Genomic DNA, 20,746 nt, shown 5'->3' with positions numbered 1-20,746 from the left:
TATTCACTAGTTCTAAATCTTTACACGACAAGCCAAGAGCTCTAGATTTTTTCTCCTCATTGATAGTACGATACTTGTGCAGGGCCAGTTTACGTACAAATAGATGTAAGTCTTTGATCCACGTAAATTTGTCAAAGACAGGTGTTGGTACGAAGGAGAGTCCCCTTTCCAATACCTTAATGTGGTGTTCATTTAGGGTAAATGTAGATAGATTGACCACATGTGGTTTTTGTACAGGGGAAGGCACTGCCATTGAGTTCAGGTTTAGTATCGTCTCCTTCGTGCTCTCCCTCTCCCTCCCCCCCTTCCCTGATTCCTGGATTGATAGCGTGTCTGATAGTTGGGAATGTCGTCTTGTTGACCCATGGCTAAAAAATTAACGCCTTTTTTAAGAATACTGCGGGGGTTGCTAGTACTGGGGGTTATGGGAGTTTGTGTTTGGTCAGAAGGTGTATTCTGCGTGGTGGAGTCAGTATCTGATGAGTCATACTCTGAGGTCAAATTGTTTTCAGAATTGGTTCTCATGCGCCGGTTTGGAAACTTATATACATTCCCCAGTTGGTAATCTTTGAGGTCTCTCATGTATTTCTGGTGTTTTCTAAGTTTTATAGAGTCTTGGTACCTACCCAGGTTATTTTTAAGTTTGTTCTCTAAAGTTAGAAAGTTTGGTTCGCTTTTGAATACGTTAAGTTTATCAATTTCTTCATCTAGCTTTTGGTTGACGTTACCTAATTTCTCTTTTTCAAAGGTACAGATTATCTCCATAAATTTCATTGAGCATGTTCCAGCTGCTAACTCCCACTGTTTAGTAAAATCAGGGTTCTCATTATAAGTTGTTGGGATATTACGGACCCTTAGGCCTCTAGAGATCATTTCTTTTTTGATATAATTATCAAGTGATGAGATCTCCCAGCATGTTTTAATTTGTTGCTTATAAAGCTTAGTGACTGAGTTAAATGAATAGTAAATATCGGTTAGAGTCTGGTTTTTGCCTTTAAATACTATGCAAGGTATGATAAAGTGCAATTAGGTAGTAAAATGCAAACAGTGATGATGTCAATAATAGAGAAAATATATAAAGTGCAAATAACAGTGAACTTTAAAGTACAGAAGTTACATGTAATAAAGTGCAAAATAAGTGTACAAGTAGAAAAAATTGAATAAATAAGGCTTAAAGTAATCCTTATAAATGGAGTTTCTCTGTATTGTCCCAGAAATAGATTGGAGTACACTGCATGGAAATATAAAAAGAGAGAAATATAGTGTGATATTGCAACACTTGTAAATCTAAACTCTGAGAATGAAAATAATCTCACAAGGAGAGAGCAGTAAGAGTCTGCTCTAACTCGAATGGCTTGGTCCTGTACCTTAGGACTGGAGTGAAGAACATGATCAGAACGGCAGCTGGATGCGTAACAATTCTTTCTTTTTTGAACTCTGTAGATAAAATCACAAAGTGACAAAACTCTTAGTCCAAAAGAAGTCCTCCACCCTTCAAAATAACATAATACTAGCGATATGGAGTATCCAATGCAGAGGGCGGTACTTCCGGGAACTTGAGCGTTGTGACGTGTTGGCGCATTTTGCCTGGGCGGCTTCCTCAGAGTGATTTTCGAATACCCTGAATTAAAAAACTGAGCATATGTTAGAGGTTACTTCCAGTTGGTGTCAAAGTTAGATATAAAATTGTAGTATTTGTTGACTATGCCCCAGTCCTTATAATATATGTCATACAGCAGTATTAACATTGTTACAAAACAGTAACACCTAGTAAATGTGATTGGCAGCAGTCAAACCAAATGGCACAGTGTTGTGATCTGGTCTGTAGTCCACACAGAAAAGAAGAGGACCAATTAGTGGCGTACACAATGTTCAAGCACTGACTCCAGGATAAAGGCACACATCTGTTTGTATGTGAAACACATGCATCAAATACATCAATGTCTAACTTTTTCATCTTGGCAGCTTAAGGTCCTTTAGAAGACCAGGATGGATAAGATACTACCTAAAGTATAAATATACATTAATGCTAGTTATGCAAATTAGCCAAAAACAAGAGTTTATGAGAACAGTGAAAATGGACAACAGCTCATTCCTTTTCCGTTTAAGAGTTTCTGAGAACACATGGACAACAGCTTAACCCCTTAAGGACCAAACTTCTGGAATAAAATGGAATCATGCCATGTCACACATGTCATGTGTCCTTAAGGGGTTAAAGAGACAGTTTAGGCAGCATAAGCACCATAACAACTAAATCTAAATTTAGTTGTTATGGTATCATGAGGCCCCCTAAGTGCACTCTTCAGCCATCTGAGATCAGCACTGGAGGCAACTTTGGGGTTAAACTGTTCAATAACGGTTTAACCTTTTGAAAGTAAGAGTGTGCCCGGGGTCCTCCTGGTACCATAACAACTTCATTTATATTACGTTGTTTTGGTGCCTGGAGTGCCCCTTTAATTAATGCTCAAGTTTCATACACATATTGACTCAGAAGTCATTACAGATAGAACCTTAGCCTGTCACATATCAAACTGATCCCACTCACCTGGGCAGTTCACATCTGAAATGCCGACAAGTTATTTCTGTATGAGAGATACTGCAACCCTAGACAATTATTTCAGCCTTCAATGGGTCTTTTCATGTTGTTCTACGTAAACTGTAGTGTGACAACTTACAGTATATCAGTTGCTGTGATATATTGGCACACAATAGTGAATGTCATGATTATATTTATTTTTAGACAATTTTTTTGACTATTCTTAAAAAGTTACTCCACCCATTTCCAACGTTCGCTTATTTTGTTTATAATGCACAACTGGGCATGTCACTTGGTCCCATCCTTATTATATTGAAAATACTATCAAATAAAGTTAAAAATAACCTTGAATCTAGTGCCAGGCAACATTCTTCTCAATCCTCCCTAATCCCCTTCTATTGTGATGCTGTATCACTGGTTCCTTCTCCGAGGTCCAACTAAATGCTGCTTATAGAGATGTATTGCTAGACTTTGGCCACATGTAAGGCATGTGCCACAAATGGAAGCGGATATAGGGGGTGGAGAGAGCCAGGAAGGCTAACATGAGGAAGAATGGGAGAGAGTGGATGATTTTTATGTCCAATAGGAGGGGAAGAAACAATAAAAAAATAATGGACAATTCAAGGAGCACATAGAGAGGCCAGGAGGGCTAGGAAGGAGGCAAGTGACACATTTTACAGTAGACATTAACTGGACCATCTAACAGGCTTCTACTTGCATTCACGCTCACAGGGCTGCCTGCAAGTGAAAAAGCTGATTCCGTCACAGTGTGTGCTAACAACAGATGTAAATTTGCAAAGAACTAACATTAGGCAGTCTAGAACCTAAGTCACCTGTGCGACTAGACCCAGGCCAAATTTGCAGATATCTCTGTGTAGGCAGTGTGTCAAACAAGAACACTGGACACACAGATTGCTTGCTCTATGACCACGTCTAAAAGTGGTCATGGAGGTTGAAGTAGCCCTTTAAACTGATCTAATTACCATCTAATGATTGAGATACAAGCAAGCAACTCATATGCATCATTACATGTGTCTAAAAATATCATCATAAGAGAAATATCTAGAACTTAACAATATCAACAAATAAATGGCAGGATATGTACAGTAAGTCGAAAGTTATAAATAAACAGCACATGTACGCTTTGCCAATGGCTAAGTTGTTTTCATTGTATCATCTTCGTGATAGCATACGAATGACATGCAGCCCTACTTGGGAAAGCTTACGGGCTTCCTGATGCCTATTTTTGTTTTGTAAGTCTGGGTTCTTAAATGCTTTGTTGCTTTATGTTAATTTCTCAGCAGTGCAATCAAATTCTTGTCGTAATTAAAGCTGTCAGTTGGAAGGCAAGCCAATCGCCGAGAAAACACAGCATAACAAATGAAGTGAAATGATTCTGCATGTAGCTATACGATGCTTCGCCAGGCATGAAATTAAATAAGTAATTTGATGTTGACATCAGAAATTGAAATGATACCCACTGTTCCCTCGTTCACTCAGACCTGCATAAACAAAAGTCAGGACAAATATGTAGAACAAAGCCCTCATGCCACCCAGCGCTGCCTAGTAATACATATTTACATACAAGGAATTTTGCATTCCAACGCAAGAAGAGTTATGTTTTTTGTCCTATTATGTGCTAACATCACTGATTTAAGCTTCTGATGTGTGTTAGCCATAAAAAACAGCAGCCAAATATAGCTTTAAAAAAAGATGTTACTCCAGTTTTCACTTATCCAATTATTTGGCGTAGCTAAATTTTTGTGGTGCATCTTTTAGAGTAGTTTAAGAGCAGTTTAGATTGTAAAAACTGAAGTATGAAATGGAAAATCCAGACCACTAAATCTTTGTAGATTTGTTGCCATTAAAGATGGAGACAGCAATTATTTGCCAACTTTATACCTTTTTAACAGGTAATGACACACCAATAATAAGAAATTATTGGATATATACATGTTGTTATTTCCAAAACAAATGAACAAACAAATATATAACAAATATTAAATCCTATAAAATAAAGTTAAAAATAACCTCAAATCTAGTGTCAAGCAACGTGCTTCTCTATAAGAAGCATTTAGTTGGACCTCAGAAAAGGAGCCAGTGATGTAGCATCACTATAGAAGGGGACTAGAGAGGATTGAGAAGAACGTAGCCTGGTATTAGATTTAAAGTTATTTTTTACTTTATTTTATAGGATTTAATATATATTTGTTTTCATAATTATAAATTATATTTATAATCAATAGATATGTGCACCAGTGAAATTTTTGTTTATTACAAATTAATTCATACTAAATAAAAATGTAATACATCTGTTCCGAATTTCGTCCGTAAAACATTCGGTAAAAAATATATATTTTTCGTCCATTATGACGAAAATAACATTGCGCATGCTCATGCGAAAAAAATAAAAAGCAAGGAGGTAGCCGGCACCGCTACCAGCTCCCTCCTTTTAATAATATTAACAATTCCTGCCAACCCTGCATTAAATCCAAGGGGCCACTACTAAAAGGGAGGTTGATTCTCACAGTAAAGTGAGAGCAAGGTCCCTGGTTATAAATCAGTATCTTATATAGACGTGATAGAAAGCTACGGTAAGAGTACATGTAACCAAATCCAATAGCAAAACCAATAACAATGTTGTAATATGAAAAAGTAGCTATTTAGATCAGCACATTAAGTGACCTGGCCAATAAACTTAGTACCTGTAAAATAAAATTTCATACTTACTGTCACGAATGCACCCTACTTTAACAGTGTGCGTGATGTAGTTGTGGGTGTGAAAGGGTTAAAGTTCACTATTTGTCTGCACTAGACTGGAAATAATGATACAATCTCACTTAACACCACCCACACTTAAGCATAATAATATAAATATTACTATTTTAACACTGCCACTACCAAGACACTTTATACATGGGCTGCCTTGGTCACCTAGGTAACTTAATAATAAAACCCCACTAAATACAACTTAGCACAATATTTAAGCAATTGCAAAACACTAATTAGTCTATTCAGGTAACGTGATTCTTTACCAGACAAAGGCAGAACTTAATAAAGGAATATATATTATGAGCAAAAAATAGTCACAGTGCATACAAAAATATAGATGACAATCCAAATAGTTTCACAAACAACAGATAAAAACAAAAGGGATAAAATTACAGAATTCCTAATCACTTACTCAGGTTTTCAAAGTAAAACTTCTGCCCAGGAGGTCTCTGGTAAGGTAGATGGTGACTTACTCAGATTCAGATTCTGGCCCCCAAGCAAGTCCAATACACACTTCAGTATCATTAGATATATACCGATTGCCAAGCCTCGCACAGAGTTGGAGATAAGGTGTAACTATAGTAACTGTAAGTGTAACCACCCCCTTGTTTTCTAGACCAACATCAATCCAAATGGAAACATTTGGTTCTCTCTCCTCTTATGTACTTGCCATAGAAATAATAAGTGCATCTATGAATTTGTTTTTCCATTCCATAGATATGTAATTCTCCTTACTTGTGATCCAATATAGTGGACATCACAATCTCTTCCCAAATTATCTTTGGGCTTGATTGGAAGATAGTGCTTGTCCCATTCTAAATATATTAAAAATGAGGCTTAATTATTCATCTGTGGGTAAACATTAATGTTTATTTTAGATATGATACTGAAAAACAAGGCTAATGGTCATTAACATATCAAAGGACCCCATATCTAAGAGAGAATTTAGACATATGGCAAATTAGAGAGTTCGTTTATATTTAAACCAGACTTCCAGGCCACTTATGTGTGACTTCTCACACCTTGCAGAGCCTTTGACTCCTTCTGACCCCTTTTACATTCCTATGCAATTTACATTATCCCTTCTGTCATCTGACCTTGCAACCAAGTGGCCAATTCATATATGCACTACACAAATTACATTAAATGGCAACATTCTATTGTGCAACAATGCATTATGCACCTTTGGCGTGACACTTACCATTCGATGTCTTCTTTCTTCTTTTCTTTCTTCAGCCCCAAAAATTGGCAAATAAAAATCCATCATGGTCCCGTCGCAAATGTTAAAATGATAAAAAAAAATGAAAAAAAAGCTGCAAAAAACAAAAACCCGATGGAAAAAATAACCCATGTTCACCCAGGATAGGCTCCACACAGAATGAACTTTGCAGGGAGGGGGAAGTCTTATATAGGCTTCCCACACCTTCCAATTTGACTCAGAGCACTCTGATTGGTTTATTCCAAGCCAACCAATCAGAGTGCTCTGACAGGTAAATAAAGAGACTGACAGGTAAGTCTCTACATTTACCTGTCAAAGCACTCTGATTGGTTGGCTTGAAATCCAACCAATCAGAGTGCTCTGAGTCATTTTACACTGTGTGGGAAAGTTCTTTTGAATTTCCCCATGCTGTGTAATTTGATTCATAACACTCTGATTGGTTGATTCCAAGCCAACCAATCAGAGTTATCTGACAGGTAAATGAAGATAGTGACAGGTAAGTCTCTACATTTACCTGTCACAGTACTCTGATTGGTTGGCTTGGAATCCAACCAATCAGAGTGCTCTGAGTCATTTTACACTTTGTTTTTGAATGCAACACTTTTGTTTTGCCCCCATTTTTCATGAGCTGAACTCAAAGATCTAAGACTTTTTCTATGTACACAAAAGGCCTATTTCTCTCAAATATTGTTCATAAATCTGTCTAAATCTGTGTTAGTGAGCACTTCTCCTTTGCCGAGATAATCCATCCACCTCATAGGTGTGGCATATCAAGATGCTGATCAGACAGCATGATTATTGCACAGTTGTGCCTAGGCTGGCCACAATAAAGGCCTTTTTAAAAGGTGCAGTTTTACTGTATTGGGGAGGTCCGTGGGGCTCCGAAAACCAGTCAGTATCTGGTGTGCCCACCATTTGCCTCACGCAGTGCAACACATCTCCTTCACATCAAGTTGATCAGGTTGTTGATTGTGCCCTGTGGAATGTTGGGCCACTCCTCTTCAATGGCTGTGTGAAGTTGCTGGATATTGGAAGGACCTGGAACACGCTGTCGTATACACTGATCCAGAGCATCCCAAACATGCTCAATGGGTAACATGTCCGGTGAGTATGCTGGCCATGCAAGAACTGGGATGTTTTCAGCTTCAAGGAATTGTGTACAGGTCCATGCAACATGGGGCTGTGCATTATCATGCTGCAACACGAGGTGATGTCCGTGGATGAATGGCACAACAATGGGCCTCAGGATCTCATCACAGTATCTCTGTGCATTCAAAATGCCATCAATAAAATGCACCTGTGTTCATGTACATAACATATGCCTTTCCATACCATAACCCCACTGCCACCGTGAACCACTCAAGAGAAGAGAACACCTCTCCAAAGTGCCACGCATGATATCTGCGGTTATAAGCCCAGTTGGATGTAATGCCAAATTCTCTGAAACGCTTTTGGATATGGCTTATGGTAGAGAAATGAACATTCAATTCACGGGTAACAGCTCTGGTGTACATTCCTGCAGTCAGTATGCCAATTGCACACTCCCTCAAAACTTGCAACATCTGTGGCATTGTGCAGTGTGATAAAACTGCACATTTTAGAGTGGCCTTTTATTGTGGCCAGCCTAAGGCACACCTTTGCAATAATCATGCTGCCTAATTAGCATCTTGATATGCCACACCTGTGAGGTGGATGGATTATCTCGGCAAAGGAGAAGTGCTCACTAACACAGATTTAGACAGATTTGTGAACAATATTTGAGAGAAATAGGCCTTTGGTGTACATAGGGAAAGTCTTAGTCTTAGATCTTTGAGTTCAGCTCATGAAAAGTGTTGCATTTATAATTTTGTTCAGTGTACTTATCATGTGGAAAAGGAAAGGTTTGCAATGATACTGTCAATGGGTACAATTTGTGGTCAGTATATATAAACAAATTCACGGAAATTGTCTATTATGATGTATTTTATTAAGAGAGAATGTTTATTCATCACAGTTGTTATGCATTGATTTAAAGATCTCAAAGAGTAAAATTAAAATTGCAAAGATGAATCTTTAAATACATAAAATGGCAGACTATAACTACCATAACTACTACAGTCTATTGCAGTGATTATTTTGTTTGTAGACTGGCCTACTGCAAATGGACAAATCATTCTTGTGCTGTCTGTACAAGACTGGTGTTCCTGAGGTACTAGTGACCCAGTCCCATTCACACAACATCATCTTGACCCAAACTAGTTTTTGTTAAGCTTCACAAAGAGCACTCTTGCTTGAAAAATTGCTGGGTCTTCTGGTGGCTCAATAAAGCTTACAAGTTACAGAACCTTCCTGTTTTACATCCTTCCTTGTTATTTTTGTTATACATATTTTGTTATTGGGACTAGATTGGAGGCCTTGAAATCTGCATCTCCGTGTGTGCTTTGTCTGTGTGAATTTATAAGACAACTATCTAAACAATTGAAGTCTTTATACATTCTGACACTGAAGACCATTGCCAATTTCTTCTCACTGATATGTAATACGGATTATTTTTGCTTTATTTTTTAAAATTAATTTCTACTATTGCCTCAAGTCTATAACTCAAAACACATACAACTTGCTTGTATAATATGTTCTCTACTGGCGTGGTCAGATTTATTTATATTGAGAAGAGCCTAATAATTCAATAGTGGGATAAATTATCCATGATATCACTGTATACATTACATATCAATGAAAGTGAAATAATCACCCACATTTGAAAGGATGAAAAGCTTGCCTTCTTTTAGGTGTTATTTTACCAATGCACCATGCTGCTTAAATAACCAGTAAATGTAGAAATTACTAAATAAATTGAGCTGAAGACCTCTCTCCCCCCCCCCCCCCCCCTCCCCCCCTTCAGTGTGACTTCCTGGGAATACAGAATACTGCTCTGAATGATGCTCATGGCATTCTGCATATCCTGGAAGGCAGGTGCATTCTACGAGATATAGTAAGGCACTGCATTGGTTAGAGAAGCTGTAAGTGAAGCATCTGGCAGACTCCACATTTGCAATGATATTGGCTGTTGCTGGCACAGATCACATTGTATAACAAGTGCTTTGTAACATCAATGTTACATTGTTATGTTGTCTTTTAACTGAAACTGCATATTGAAAATGAATATATATATATACACATTTTATTTACATGTGTGTATGTATGTATATATATATATATATATATATATATATATATATATATATATATATATATATATATGACCTACATATATAGAAGGCCTATATATATCGGTCTTCTATATTGATCTTCTTCTATCAAAGGATTAGCAATGTGAAAAGTCAGATTGATAATTCTCAAGTCTTTATCTGCCCATTGCTTCAGTTCTCAGGCTATACCCACAAGTTCCTTATATCTCAGGCTACTAATTATGTTTACAACATGCCTCATTTTCCCCTGACCCAAGGGAATCAATTGGCAAGCAGGTCATATGCTGAAAAAGTCATCCAAACCCTGTAGGATTTTTTGTTTTTTTGAAGCTTGTTCCTTCTTCCTTCTTGCCACGTCGTGGTCATAAGACAGAGTAACTTGGGATCAGGGCAGTGAATGTCAGCGAGTCAGAGAGGCAGTTTGAAGAGTGTCTGCTTAGTCTCAGTGCAGGGTGAAATGCCATCATTACCCAGCTGCCTGTCAAATAAATTGCCAATTACAGTCACAGCAGAAGCTTGGAATTCAATACATAACACGTTGCCATCCCCAAACCGCTGAGAGATTTAAAGAGGAGGAAGAATTTAGTAATGCTCTGCTTGTTCCAGTAGCAAATGACAAGGGCCAGCATGCTGGTGTTAAGGTATAGTGATGAAATAATATGGAAAGTGGTGGTAATTAAATACGTGGATTGGAACAGGTGAAAAAAACACAACACTGATTTTCTTCTTTTTCCTTGTCTCCCTTCCCTTTTTTCTATTACAGAGTTCAGCTCATTCCAGCTTGGGAACAGGCTACTTTGTAAGTGCATTATTAACTTGCAACCTCTTTTCTTATGAGACCAGTGTATTGTGTAATAACATGTTAAGGTAACCACAGTGTGCTCTAAATATCATGCTATACATGCTTGTGAATAGCTTTGAATGCAAACTATCTGAAATATGTGTCTGTCTATATATAGATTGCATTATTTTCCGATAATACCTAGTTCTCCATTGATATATACTGAACGCAGATCACAACTCTAGGATATTCTTCATGCCACAGTGCAGCCCGGCCTCAATATACCATTCAAGAAGAAGCTCACTTATTGGACTCTTAATCACCTTTACATTGCAACCTTTATTTTATATACACTGCAGTGTGCATGGTCTTTTAGTCCCACATAAAAATGAAACAGACAGTTCATGTACACTACTATGTATGTAAAATAAAGGCAGCAATTTAAAAGTGATTTTGAGTCCAGGATGTATGCCTCTTCATGGAAGCCATTGATGGGAAAAAAAAAACAAAACAAAACAAAAAAAAATTATATTTATATTTGTTTATGTATATTTTTTGAGAAGCAAACAAAAGCCAATATAAGTATTCCAACTACTGGGTATTAAGGTTCAATCACTTATGTAATGTTTTCTTATGTTGTGTTTGAGGTGTCTTGTTTTTCTTCAAGTAGTTGCATGTTGACCGCATGCCCCATCCCAACACCAACATAATTACAAACCGTATCTAGTCTATCAGTGAAAGTAGCAGCAGACCATTGTTTTTATATGTAACTGACAGAAGACACCCAGTTCCGGTGCCCTGTATCCAGTATCATAGGAGATGTGCGGTGTCCAACCAAGATAGAACCCCTGTCATGGGGAAGCCACAGAGTAATTTTTGCTTTGTTTTGTGGCATAGCCAAGCAGGTCCATGTACTGGAATGTACTTTGTTTTGCATGGTCTCATTTTTGGAGTGCCAACACTACCATCTGTGTGGAGATGAGTTGATCATGACGCAAAAGCACATGCCTTTCTCTCTACTCTCAAACAACAACGGTCAGCATGCTGCTGATCATGGAAACATATTCCACTGCCATGATTTAGACTTCAGGTAAGGAAAGAAGACACACGAGGTGTAAGGGAGTAGACACATGGGTGACAGAAAGGGCATTGGAAAAAAGCATTATTGGAGGAGGTGTACAGAGACACAGGGTACAGTGAGGAGATTGGCAGATACATTAGTGATAGTGTAAGGACAGACGTTGAGTTACATAAAGGAGAGCACAAGGTGGGAGGCATACATGTGTGGTTTATGTGGGAGATAGAACTATGACAGAGGCATAAATGTAAAATGGGAATAAACAAACGTGAGGAGAGATTGGGAAGTTAGATGCAAGTGGGAAGAGATGAGGAACATTGACACAACTGTAATAGAGATGAGGGAGTGTGACACACATGGGGTAGAGATAAGACACACTGAGTGCAGAGAGTAAGGCACACTGAGTGCAGGGATAGATAAGGCTGACGGAATTGGAGGAGATGGGAAAGTAATACAGGATAGGCGACGTGGGTAACTTGTGTTAGATCATCATGGCAGAAAAGCGTAACAGCTATTTGACAGTGCAGAATCCTGATACACTTTATAAATATTGTGGACAGGCAATGAAGAAGTGTTATCAAGAAATCCAAAGCAGAGGGTGGATTTTGGTTACTAGGGAAATGAGGGATTGCACTCATAACATCCTTGCACCTAGATCACAACAATAAGCTATAGAAGCTATGGTGATTGAAATGTCACCATTGTATTTTAAAATGTAAGAAGTGGTTGTCAAAATACTATTTATGTCAATACAAATGATGGTCTTTTTCTTGATGACAGACAGTCAAATCCCACTGCATGTTTCATGTTGAATTTTGGTTGGTCATACTGCAATTAGCATTCTATAAGTAATGAATTACTGTGAATAAACAATCAAATTCCAAAATTCAGTAAAGGTTTGAAAAAAGTGTGCTGAGTTATTTATTTGTTTTTAACTACCATGATTCATTATGCACTACATTTCCAAAAATCAATTTTTCTGATTTTCTAAGAGGTAGTGCATTAGATGTTTCTATAATGCTGTAGTTTCTGGATCTGTTTGGGAGGGTTGATTACTCACTGATAGTCTGAGTAGTTTGAGTTTTTTGTTTTATAAATCAATCAAGTAACATGTAACCCTCTTCATTACAAATGCAATAATTATACAAGGAAACCCAGCACTGCACTGATCACCAATCATTATATCATGCATATGGTTTAAAATGACATTAATAGCATGGGACAATTAAAGAAACCAACAGAAGCATTCTAGGGATCTGTTTCTTATTTTTTTTTTTGCCTTAGATAACTGTATATGGTACAAAGTTGTATTGTTATATTTCTTTTTAATTTCAATTAATTTTAAAATAAAATATGATGATCAATCATAACACAATTTTCCTTTATGTTACTTTTCTACAAATTAATTATGGCTTACATCTTAAATCTAAAAACTGAGTTTAACTCTCTGGTTATTGGTAACAACCTTAGGGCAATGAGTGTCATTTTCAAATAGTCATATTTTGGAGGCTGAGTGAACATACGACAAACCATCTGTTACTCCTACCCATCACATTGAACTAAAAATCCTGGCTCATGTTGAGCCTCAATATTTTCATCTCAAGATATATAATGTATATACACAAACCTTCACACATACAGAGAGGGCATTTTATTAAGTACACATGTACAACTACATGTCAAAGCTAGCATGTATCCAATCAATCACAGAGTAGCAGCTAAGTACGTGAACGCATGTAGACATGGTCAAAAGTCTCAGTTAATGTTTAAACATAATATTTTGATGGTAAAAAATGTGATCTATGATACTTTGACTGTGAAAATGATTGTTGACGCCAGATCTGGTTGTTCCAGTATGTCAGAAACTACTGAAAATTGTGCCAAACATAAAACATTCATTGAGAGTAGGCAGATATGCCTCATTAATAGGTAAATTCAAAGGCAAATGGCAAACCTATTTCAAGTATACAAGAAGATTATCTGACCTAACCATGTATTATAACAGTGCTTTGTAGAATAGTGTCTCTGACAAATAACATAACTTTAAAGTGGATTTGCTACAGCAGCAGAAGTCCAGTTTCCATTCCTATCAGAACAGCAAAAGTGAGGTTACAGTGGGCACTGGCACATCAAAGTGAACTGTAGAAGACTGGAAACACATTGCCTGATTTGAAGAATCTTGATTTCTTCTGTGTCGTGAGTCATTATGTTGCTTAATCAACTGAATACCACTGATGCATTCTGCCTTGTGTCAACGGTTCAGACCAGAGGTGGTGTCATGGTGTGGACTGTGGAAAATAGTCTATGCAGAACATTTGTCTGCTTAATACCAAATGATCATTGTTGAAATGCCATATAATTTCTGAGTAGTTGTTAATTATGTGCACTACTTTAAGAGCACAGTCAACTCATCGTCTAATGACTACTATCAGCAGTATATTATTATTATTATTATTATTATTATTATTGTTATTACTGGCATTTTAAAGTGCCAACATGTTCAGCAGCACTGTACAAATGGGGGCTGGGGGGGAGGAGGGAGGGAAGAACAGTACAATATACACAGACCAAAAGGTAAATATGACCTTGCCCGTGAGCTGAGATCTAGTCATTGAAGCTCTTTTATACAAAGTGCTTAAATAGATAGCCCATGAGCTTACCATGTAAAGGATATAATGAAATATGAGACAGTATATTGCACCATTTCACAAAGCATATGTCAGGACAATGTTTGAAAGACAAGAAATCTTACAGGCTGACATTTTTAATTCTGGAAAATACCCAGTTCGAGTATCAGCCTTAGTAGCAGGATCCACACACTCAGGAGGCCCATTGGGTGTCCCATACACTTAGGGCTACTTGATGAGTATTGCTGAAAAGGAGCCCTTAACAGTGAAACTGGGCCCTTGTATCAGCAATACCAGGAGGTATTGAAAGATGCTCACTTCCTCCCACATACAGAGGGAGTCACGCAGGAGGCACAAGGTGGGATGGAGCAAGAAGAGGTCCAGAGTCCCATCAGTCTCTGCCAGTAGCAACAGGACCCAATAACTCCTGAACACAAAAAGGTATATTAACAACAATTACAATAAGCAAAATGATATGATATAATATATACTAAATGAATGCTCACAAAATAACTCTAGCCCCTTATGATTAAAATAATACAAATACTAAATCACAAAGGAGCAGAACTAAGTGAAAACGTCAGCAGCTTCATAAAACAGAGACATAAAACAAATACTATGCCCAAAGCTAACATAAATCCACTCACCCCACACTGGGTGGTAAACCACAATTTATACAAAAGTATAAACAATCCAAAATATAAAGTAAAAAGCAAAGGGAAATAAAAAAAAAGATAAAATAAGGCAAAAATAATCACAACATATAAACTAACAGGCAAGGAAAATAATACATGCCAAATAAAATTATCTAAGAAAAAATTAAATATCGAAGACTGGGAGAAGAGGGAGATACCACAGGTCACTAAAGAAAAAAAGATGATACCCCCAACATTTTGGCATATACCATTTGTCAAGGGAGAATCAAGTTACCTTGACAAAGGCTATTTGCCGAAACTCAAGTACATATACTAATCTTTAATCTAAATTACTAACGTACTAACCTGAAGTGGGAAAACACACTAAACAGCGATGGAGATAGATTAACTGTTGCAGGCCTGTATTTCAGCAGCAAATGGGTATTTAAACATCAGACAGCCTATAGTTTAACAGTTTATATACAGTTTCTAAAAACACCTCATAATCCATTCATCACCACCATTGGGGGAAGCTTTTAAAAAGACCCCGGACATGGTGGTATATATAAAATTGGCATACCCAGGAAGCCACCTTACATACGTGCTGTTTACTGGAAAGAGGCTTAGCCCTGACTCCAGCCTCATGTACTGCTGTCATCCCCTCAGGGAGAGAGTTAGGTCAGATCCTTGGTCACAAAAGGGGGTACCTAGAGAGGCAACTCTTACATCTGTACTGTTTGCTGAGTCTTCAGAGATAAGAACCTGAAACTCTAGTTGTGCCTACAAAAAATATTGTCCTTGTTAGCCTAAATCGAAATCTTGGCCTCCTTTAGCAGACTCCTTCCAAACAGCAGTGATGGACAGGAAAAAAGACTGGCTGATGGGTAGGGGTGAATCTATTTATAACAATTTCAGAGTTCTATTTCCTGTCCTGTCTGCTGTGAAGGGAGGAGTTAACTCATAAATAAATGCTGCCATGTTTGATCAGGAAAATAAGTTTGTCATACCAAGAATTAAACTAGATTTCCTGGGTGAAAAACGTTACCAAAGTAGACGTCTTACATTGTTGTCTCAAATTCCTTCCAAGTATCTAGATACATACTGAGATCGGCAAGTGTAGATAGATTGTCTGTCTGTGCCCTTTTCTGAGGAAAATGTGTACTATCCAAATAAGCAGTTTGTCACATGAAGCATACCTGCCAAACTATGCCAAGTTTGCTGATGTAGTTTATACTATTATTGTATCCTGTTTCCTCAATCCTTATTTCTAACTAGGATTTTGAAGAATGAGCAGATTTCTACACTGAAAATTTTAATAACTTAAATTTTTAAGCATTGATTATGCTAAACTGAGTTCTATAAGTTGAGCAATATACTATTTACAATATATTTTAGCCCTTTGAATGTCATAAGTGTGTGCACCGTAACTTGCTTTGCAATGTGTTGGTCTCGATATCTTTAAATTAATGGGAATAAAAATATTTGTTACTTTATGAACCAATTTGACTTTTCATGTTTTTCAAGTTTAGCACACCAGGATTTGATGTTTGCAGATAGAGGGGCAAAGTCAAATCTCAAGGTTGGAGTCCAGTTTCCCGGTATCTAAAACTTTAACGGCTGCCACTAAATTTGACCATTTTGAGAGGCCTGCAAATATTGAGACAAATCCTGCTATACACAAGTGAATTGTGGCTTGATAAAGACTCACCAGAGTTGTTTCTACTAAAATTGAGATTGAAGGTTGTGCCACCTCTGTCTGTGTGGCACCTTAGAAAGATTCTGTAAATATATGTGTGCAACCTGAGATTTCTGTTTAATACATTAGTGAACACATCCTCTGTTTTATACACTAGTGAACCCATCCTCTGTTTTTTACACTAGTGAACACATCCTCTGTTTAATACACTAGTGAACACATCCTCTGTTTTTCATACACTAGTGAACACATCCTCTGTTTTATACACTAGTGAACACAGCATGAAGGGCATGTTCATTGTACACATAGTATGTTTAAAAAAAAACAAAAAAAACATGTATTCCACTCTACAAGCTTCGCAACTACTACACTGAGCTGTAGATATTATGGTACTTCAAAATGTCCCTATATAATAGCCTAAAATGCCTTAGCTTTACCTGGCCTGTAAATTACAATTTGTCCTACAGAGTCATTTACTGTTTCTTTTTTAAACTGTCCATTTGCACTTCTGAATCCATCTCTTCTGATCTGTCTCCCCCCCCCCCCCCCCCCCCACCCCCCTTCCCCCCTCTGTTTAGGATGCTTAGTTCGCATAGGATGTTTCGCAAATCTCAAAATCTGTAACGCTCCTGTTAATTTTGTTTAAAACCCATTTATTTGTATTTAAACTCTTGGTATAAAAAATTCATATATTTTTTTTTAAATTACATATCTAATTATATATGTCTGTGTATCATTAATAGGACATGGAATTGTTTAAATTGTTCTGCATTGTCCTAGCGTCGCCAAATCTAGTCTGCTAGCACTTCTTCTAATATTAAAATGTCACTTTTTGAAAATGTGAAATGTTGAATATGGGCAAGGTTTTGTTCTGCACACTATTGCGTTGTCTATAATCATACAGTGGATTAACTGGATTAACGTCCTACTCTATTAAATAAATGAGCTGTTAGACATTTCTTAAAGCCACTTAGGAGGATCTCTGATTTTACAGTGATATTGGAGATATATTGGCTGGTTCCAGAAAGCACATCAAAGTGATATAGGGTTTGCATTATTACTTTTCTTGTTAGTTAATAGTAAAGTTATATTTAAAAGATAACTTGCCATAAAAATTAATACTTTTTTTTAATTAAAGTTGGCATTATTTTATAAGCCTTTGAAATTGGTGATATTTCATGTTTTCACATCAGACTTAATTTTGAAATAAAAAATGTCAGCAGATACAAAATGTGCTTTGAAATACTAAAATTACTATTTAAATAGTTTAAACCAGATAAAGCATCCTAGTGAATGCATTATGTCTGTTCTGATAGCAGATGTCTGCCATAATATTTAGGGAAAAGAGGCTATATTACTTTTGGCGTTCTCAATGTGATTTTGATACCTTTCCCCTCAACGTTTTCCATTCTAATTCATACTACAAAGTAAACTAATCTGTAATCTTACCTTGTTGGTACAGATATACAGGGGGCTTTGCTAGCTTATTCATTGGTTCCTGTATGAATCCCTTATAATTCCAGTCATGTTACTTTTAACTAAGAACCAATGAAGCAGGGGTAGGCAACGTTAGGCACTTCAGATGTAAAATACACAACAATAAAAATAAACATTGAACGAAAACAAAAAACAAACACAGACGCAGGCAGCAAGACCACTCACCAGAAAAAAAATAAATAAACCAGAACATACACCAACAAAAATTGGTCTAAAGACAATCCTATCTGAAAGGATTTAATTTCCTCTCCTCAATCAAACCGTGGGGAAACAGGGTGTCCAATCTGTAAATCATGTATGATTCAGAATGCTTGAGAGAATATGTAAGAGAACGACCAGGGTGAGGTTTCTTGATTCGCTGTATAGCCTGAAATCATAACTGAGATACAAACTGACCCAAAACTATGAGGTGTTTTGCAAAGGGATAATGCTATTTTTGGTGCTTTTGTGTTCACCTACATGAGCAATCAAGGGCCTGGCCAACATATCCCAATCCACAGGGATATTTGATAAGATAGATAACCTGATCAGACTGACTATTAAGACATTCCTTGATTAAAAAAAAACAAAAAAAAAAACACTTTTTACCTGTTCTCATATGGATACAACCAGAGCCAGAACCAATCACAACATTCATCACAATACTCACCCACCAACCATGCCACACTCATCTTTTTACATAATCCCCCAATCCTGTCCTGCTCAACTCCCCTCTCCCTGTCAAACTCCCTCCTCCAACCATGACACACTCAATCCCCAACCATGTCACACTATCCCCCAAAACCTTACCACACTTACCCTGTCACATAAATCCACCCTAGTCCTGTTGTGCTCACCTCCCATTGTTCTGTCACACTCCCTCCTCCAAGTATGCCACATTATCCCAACCCTGTGATATTCAACCCCACAAGGATTCTTATTGTCAGACGCACACTCTCAAGCACATAAACAGGTATACTCAGAAATATACAGATACACATTATGATTGGATGTCTGTATCTGTCATTGTGTGTGTCTCTGTGCATCTGTGTGTGTGAATGCATCTGAATGTATCAGTGTGCATATATGTGTATGTATTAGTGTGTATATGTGTGCATGTAACACAGTGTATATTACCATGTTATTATTTATATAGCGCCAACAAATTCCCCAGCGCTTTACAGTGGGTGGACAAACAAACATGTAGTTGTAACCAGACAAGTTAAACACACAGGAACAGAGGGCTTGAGGGCCCTGCTCAATGAGCTTACATGCTAGAGGGAGTAGGGTAAAGTGACACAAAAGGTAAGGATAGTATTAGGCTAATGACAGTTGCAAGAGAGGAATCAGTCGGGAGCTATTTACAGTTTAATTGATACGCTTTTATGAAGAAGTGGGAGACTGGGTGAGCATCTAACAGAGGAGGGAAGTGAGTTCCACAGGAATGGTGCAGCCCTCGAGAAGTCTTGAAGGCGAGCATCAGAGGTGGGAGTACAAACAGAAGATAGACGTAAGTCTGCAGAAGAGCGTAAGGGCCTAGACAGGACATACTTGTGTATTAGGGAGGTTAGTTAGGTGGGAGCAGCATTATGTAGAGATTTTAAAGCAAGAACCAGCATTTTAAATTGAGCCCTATATCTTACAGGAAGCCAATGTAGGGACTGACAGAAGTGTGAGGCGGTGCGGGCGGAAAGGAAGATGAGACTCACCGCCGCATTCATTATGGACTGTAACGGTGGAAGGTGGGAGCATGTAAGACCACTGAGAAGCGGATTACAGTAGTCAAGGCGAGAAAGGACAGTGGAATGGACCAGCACTTTAGTCGCATCTGGCGTTAAGTAGGGTTGGATGCCCGCAATGTTTTTGAGATGGAAGAAGCAGGATTTGGCAATAGACTAAACATGAGGTGTGAAGGAGAGTTTAGAGTCAAAGAGAACACATAGGCAGTGAGACTGCATGGTGGAGCTGATGTTAGCACTGGTGACTTGGAGGGAAACAGACACAGCAGTAGCAACACTTGGGGGAGGAAAGACCAGAATTTCAGTTTTAGTCAAGTTGTGTTTAAGGAACTGGGCAGCCATCCAGTTAGAAATAGCAGAGAGGCAGTCTGAGACACTAGTCAAGAGGGACGGGAGAGATCAGGAGAGGACAGATAGATTTGCGTGTCATCCGCATAGAAATGATATTGGAAGCCAAAGGAGCTAATGAGTTTGCCAAGGGAGGCAGTATAGATAGAGAACAGTAGGGGACCAAGGACTGAACCTTGGGGGACACTAACAGAGAGGAGTTGGGGAGAAGAAGCAGAGCCAGAGAAAGAAACACTGAAAGAGCGCTGGGAGAGGTAGGAGGAACACCAGGAGAGAGCAATATATTGTAGACCGATATTGCAGAGGATGAGAAGAAGCTGTTGATGATCAGTGTCAAAAGTCACAAAAAGGTCAAGAAAAATGAGAGATCTCTTCCCTGATTGCAGAGATCTTGTCAGTGAAGTGAGCTGCAAAGTCTGAGACGGTCAAGTTAGTAGGTGGAGGAGGAACAATAGGGTGAGCAAGAGAGTTAAATGTGTGAAACAGTCGTTTGGGTTCGCGGGAGAGTGTGGTTATGAGGGTATTGAAGGAATTTACTTTTGCAGAGGAAAGAGCCAAGCTGTATGAGTGCAGCATAAATTTATAGTGGAGAAAGTCAGATGCACAGTGAGACTTTCTGAAACAGTGTTCAGCAGTTCTGGAGCATTTTTG

At 37.9% G+C, this 20,746-nt stretch overlaps 1 protein-coding gene across 7 annotated transcripts in view; it reads left to right on the top strand.

Moving 5' to 3' along the window:
• The window catches only part of AUTS2 (activator of transcription and developmental regulator AUTS2), a 1,446,188-nt gene that overhangs the window by 628,660 nt on the left and 796,782 nt on the right, over nt 1–20,746 (top strand). For all 7 annotated transcript variants that reach the window (XM_063457388.1, XM_063457392.1, XM_063457394.1 and 4 more), the window contains one exon: nt 10,479–10,514. In XM_063457388.1, the coding sequence (XP_063313458.1) occupies nt 10,479–10,514 (36 nt within the window). The remainder of the gene's footprint in view (nt 1–10,478; nt 10,515–20,746) is intronic.

This window comes from Pelobates fuscus, chromosome 1 (genome assembly GCF_036172605.1).
Source record: "Pelobates fuscus isolate aPelFus1 chromosome 1, aPelFus1.pri, whole genome shotgun sequence".
Classification (NCBI taxonomy): Eukaryota; Metazoa; Chordata; class Amphibia; order Anura; family Pelobatidae; genus Pelobates; species Pelobates fuscus.
This window is presented reverse-complemented; position numbering and strand designations above follow the sequence as displayed.